Source organism: Branchiostoma belcheri, unplaced genomic scaffold (assembly GCF_001625305.1).
Source record: "Branchiostoma belcheri isolate BF01 breed outbred unplaced genomic scaffold, Haploidv18h27 scaffold103, whole genome shotgun sequence".
Lineage (NCBI taxonomy): Eukaryota > Metazoa > Chordata > Leptocardii > Amphioxiformes > Branchiostomatidae > Branchiostoma > Branchiostoma belcheri.
The window spans coordinates 750,283-754,978 of NW_017802414.1; the positions used below are offsets into that span (position 1 = coordinate 750,283).

Here is a 4,696-nt window from a genome sequence, read left to right on the forward strand (position 1 = left end):
AAGAGATATCCTTTCGTCCCATATACAGTTATTCTCCTTCCGAATTACTCCACGCCAGAGACGGTCGCTAGATTTGAGGGTGTGCAGCTTCGAATAGATGCCCCAAATAAACTGGGGTGTGCCCCCTTAAAAGATATGCGTCTTCAAGCCCAGACAGGGAAAATTAAAAAAGCGAGCCACTTGTTTTGAAAACAATGATTTATTGAAAACCAAAGCTGTATGTGTGTGTGTGTGTGTCCATATGTCTTTATGGACATATAGAATGATCACAGCACACAACTCTTCTTTACGGATCCCTTAAAACATGAGTAAAGGTTATGTTTCTCCTAACTTGCGTGCAGCTTTACGCATGCTTTAAGGTCTGCTTAAAGATAGGATGAAATAGAAGGTGTTCCAGCTGTTCAGAACAGCAGACACTGGCACGTTAAAGCCGCATCAACTTTGCTGACCTCTGCAGATGACATTGGGATGAGGTTGTAGTCCGCCATTTCTTTCTGGAACAACTGCAGGAAAATAATGTGGATTAGTGCTTATGTCGAGACACAGTAAAATATTCACTAGTTTTCGCGGTACAGATCAGATCAATCCGAGATCAGATCTCGATTCACGTTTTTTTTCTTTTCCACAGCTATTTTTAGGCCGACTGAGCTTGCGAAATCGCGATTAAGCAGACCCCTTTCGATGGGATCCAGACAGTATCCAGAGGAGTTTGCTCGGCTACCGTGGTGGCTAATGGACACTCCTCTGGCCAATGGATATTGCCTTGCCACCGACAGGGATCTGCTTGGAGATTAAATAAAGCCGGCTTGAAACTACATCCGGTGGTGGTTTGGGGATCGTTTCGGTTTCAATGTGACTTGGAGCGTTCAGACGGGGTCACATGAATCCTGCTTCGGTCGATTCGGGTTTCAATGCCTGGAGTAGCCTGGATGCCAGACCCAAAGCACACCGGACACAAAATATCTCAGTGTGCAAGGGTCTGGTAGGGTCTCTTAGGAAAGGCTCTCGAGCATAGGGAGGAGAAGCTGTGATTGATGACCCCTCACACAACAGGTAGGTGGCCTGTTACATGGTATCACCATTGGTCAGCAAGAGACAATCTTGGGCTCAACAGTTAATCATTAACCAGTCAATTTTCTAAATGTTTTTGGAGTTTTTTTTCCAAAATAACAGCAGAACTTAGTCTAATAGTAGAAGTAGTGTACAGCCCAGGCTTTGCTGTTTGTTTAGGTAACAGTCCTCTGACACACCAGGACAAAATAACCTTATCTACAGTTTAATCTCATCTGCTGGTGGCCACTGGTTAAAGATTCAAAGATACAGCTGGGAGTTTTTAACCAATCATAGCAGAGGTGTAACATTGCTTCCTGCTGTGCTGTTATTTTGTGTCCAGTGTGCTTTGGGTCTGGCATCCAGGCTATGCCTGGAGGGCCTCAAATATATCAATCTGTCAGTTATATTTCCCAGGGGCACAAGATCGGTGGCAGGGTAGGATTCGAACCTCTTGATTCTAGCTGCCGCTTCACCACACGACCGTACATGACAGAATTACGTGCTTATATATCTGAATCAGGTCATATATCATTATATACTTTTACACAAAAATGTTGAGAAATCATACCGCAAAAGTCTCAGGCATTTGCTCTTCTGGGACATGTATGATGCTGCCGTTGATATAAATGCAGTTGCTCCCAAAGGCGTCAGGTATCCACATCACTTTGTAGGTGTAGTTGGAGACGTCACAGATGTCCTGTGACATACAAGGTGATTTATATTAAAGGTCGTTTAAACTTAAAATTCCTGTTCCAACACAAAAGTTCTCACCAATTTTTGCCCATTCCGTCATATTTGTCAGACGAAAATCAAGACGTGTAAACTTTAAAGATATTGGGCAAAGCTTCTTTATCTACGATTTTCAGGAAATTAGGCAAATTTTCTAACGCTTTAGATAATTCCTAACGCCTGTCGGGGCCTGACGGAGGCGCCGTGGTTGCCCGCGTGAAAACTTCTCACCTGGAGCTTTCGACCAGTCACTCTGGTCTTCCTCAGTAGACTGACCCAGTGAAGCTTGTCACGTGCACATGGCTTCTCTGAAGTGTGACGTCAACACTTACTGAAGGTACTTTTAGACTCATGGAGGTTCAGGCATCGGCTTCTTTTTGGTGTGTTTTTAGCCGTTTTTATAGGGCTCCGACAAACGGATACTGCCTGGCCAAGTTTTGCAGCCACCGAAAAATCTGTTTGGATGGGTGGTTCGGCATTGTACTTATATGGTAGGAGATATGACGTCATTCTTGCTGAGCCAATCAGTGCGCAGTGTATCTATTATCCTAAGCATTAGTCCAAATGTGTGCAGTACTAACCTCCCACCCAGGGCGTCCCCATATGTTGTCACACATGGCGATTACTCCCGGTGCAGCTAAGGCCGCATAACCCTTCAGATGGATCTCGGGATACTCCACAAATATGGAGTGGCAGGGGTAGTCATCTCCAAATGTCTCCTCCAAAATGGCGAAGCCCTCCTCATTACTCTGCACCGAATCACCGCAGAAGATCTCCTTTCCTACAAAACAAAACAAGTAAAATCAGAGATTTTATACCTCCGGGCTTTTTAATGGATATTGTATACGTTGTTTGTTATGTATAGTTGATGGTGTTGAATTTTATGTGTTAGATTTAGCGAAAAATACCCTCTAAGCAACCCATACCTGACACATGCCAAAGGTCAACGGTCGTGACCACTTTCACGCTGAAAGGGGTGTTCTGAGGCCACCAAAATGCACCTTTTACGCTCGAAAACACATATACAATGAAAACAAAAGAACATGCATCATTTGCAGCCCAATAACAAAACATATACCGAGTCCTAAAAGAATTCGTTCTCCCAAACGCGAGAAACATAAAAATCTGAATCTCTCACAAAGCCCTTCCGCGGAAGGATGTTTCCTTCCCCGGATGCAAAAAGGGTGATCATATTCATGACCATTGATGTCAATATGTTGGACTTCAAAAGTCCTGAAAAATTCCCTCATATCCACACCAGCAACATTTTCGTGCTTGATCATCGATATTTCTGTACTGACCTGTAAAAATGACGTCGCCGCCTTCCAGAGTCGCTGTGTCACTTTCTACAACCCGAACCTTCAGTCCCAGATTCCTCATGGTTTCTTCCAGGACCGTGGTCTGAAGAATATAAAGCAGGGATACATGTATTTCTCCGCATTACAGCAAGGAGCTCGAGGCATCAGGAGTCAATAATTGCGCAATTATCTGAAACTGGAGCGAAAAATTTTTGATTGACAGAAAGGGGTCAAACAGGTGTGCAGAGACAAATATGGTCAACATAGAAAAACTGTCAAAAACCACCTACTTTAGTGTTTAAAAGTGAAGCACGCTCGCATTAGTTTTGGTGTTCCCAGAGGATGTCATTCATATAATCAAAATCAACATGGCCTTACTATGTAAAGAAATGAGTGGAAAACTTACTTTCTGTGTTGTCCTGAATTAATGGTCGGTGAGCAAGTAGGGCAAGATACATTAATGGAGACGCCAAAATGGCAGCGTTTGGCGCCTACACACCATGGTGTCTGTGTTGCCCTATTTTCCGATTCTAATTTCCTCAAAGCACTAGGTGCAGATATTGTAATTACTCATTAGACCATGTTGATTTGATTATATGGATGGCATCCGCGCTCGCATTCGCAATTTTCTGCCGTTTCCAAAAAAAAAAAGTTTTCAACTATACTGTAAATCGTACAGTGGCTGCAAAATAAGCAATTATATGCCGTAAATTGAAAAATATATATATATATATTGAAAAAAAACGATATCTATGTCACAGGATGCTAAAATCCATTACAACGGACAAGAAGAAAATGTAAAAATTGTACAATGAAGGCCTTCACCTATTAAAGGGACGTCACGAATGACATTTGACAGGCCCGGAGGCTCGTAGGGCTGGCACCTGTATGGGCCTTGCAAGGGGCCTACCCCCATGTCCCGTGAGTTTCTTAACTCATAAAAAGGGACTGACGTCTTGTATGTTTGATAAAACAACTGTCTTCGCATCATAATGTCACTACCCAGATTTTGTAGTGCAAGTGAAATGTTTGTATACAATAGGATTGACACATTTGATGCTACATGGCGTAAACAATGTTACTCATTTATATCCCGTCTTTATAAGTCATGAAACAACATTATCCAATCTGTTCTTAAATCTGAAGTGATATTCTGAGACTCTTTCGCAATAACTGGGCCCGTCTGTACATATAGTCATATTATTCTTTTACTGATGTAATTGTGTGTGTATTTTATATGTATGTTGTATATGGGCGAGTTATGCCTAAAATAAAGAAATAAAGAAAGAAAACTTAATAAAGATGACTTTAACTCTCTAACTCACCTCCCCCTGCCTCGGTCCACATGCAGGCCTGGTGATGAGTGCTGTGTCTCCGATCACGATGCAGGGGTCTTCTACAAACTGGCAGTCGGGAAGTTTTGGGTCTTGCGGAATCACCGTAACGTCCAGACCCAAGTCTCGGAGGGCCTGGACGTACAGCCCCCACTCCGCCCGGCACTTCTCGATATTCACGGTCTTCGTAGACTGCGGGATTCGAACAGCGTTGTTTACGTCGTCCGACACCTCCCGGACCACTGCCCGCTTGAACTCAGGAAAATTCCAGAAGTTCGCCAT

General features: G+C 43.3%; 1 protein-coding gene across 1 annotated transcript; it reads right to left on the minus strand.

Annotated features, from left to right (window-relative positions):
- Positions 1–364: 364 nt before the first annotated feature.
- LOC109475501 (N(G),N(G)-dimethylarginine dimethylaminohydrolase 1-like) lies at positions 365–4,696 on the minus strand. Its single transcript, XM_019776137.1, has 5 exons — positions 4,406–4,696; positions 3,084–3,183; positions 2,364–2,563; positions 1,622–1,750; positions 365–503 (listed from the first exon to the last, which is right to left on the minus strand). The coding sequence occupies exons 1-5, from the start codon at positions 4,694–4,696 to the stop codon at positions 402–404; spliced, it is 822 nt and encodes a 273-aa protein (XP_019631696.1). The 3' UTR covers positions 365–401.

Coding starts and splice junctions, on each gene's coding strand:
- LOC109475501 (XM_019776137.1), bottom strand. CDS start 4,696: ATGGCGAACTTCTGGAATTTTCCTGAGTTCAAGCGGGCAGTGGTCCGG. Junction 3,184..4,405: donor GTGGACCGAGGCAGGGGGAG/GTGAGTTAGAGA, acceptor TATATTCTTCAG/ACCACGGTCCTGGAAGAAAC. Junction 504..1,621: donor AAATGCCTGAGACTTTTGCG/GTATGATTTCTC, acceptor ATTTTCCTGCAG/TTGTTCCAGAAAGAAATGGC.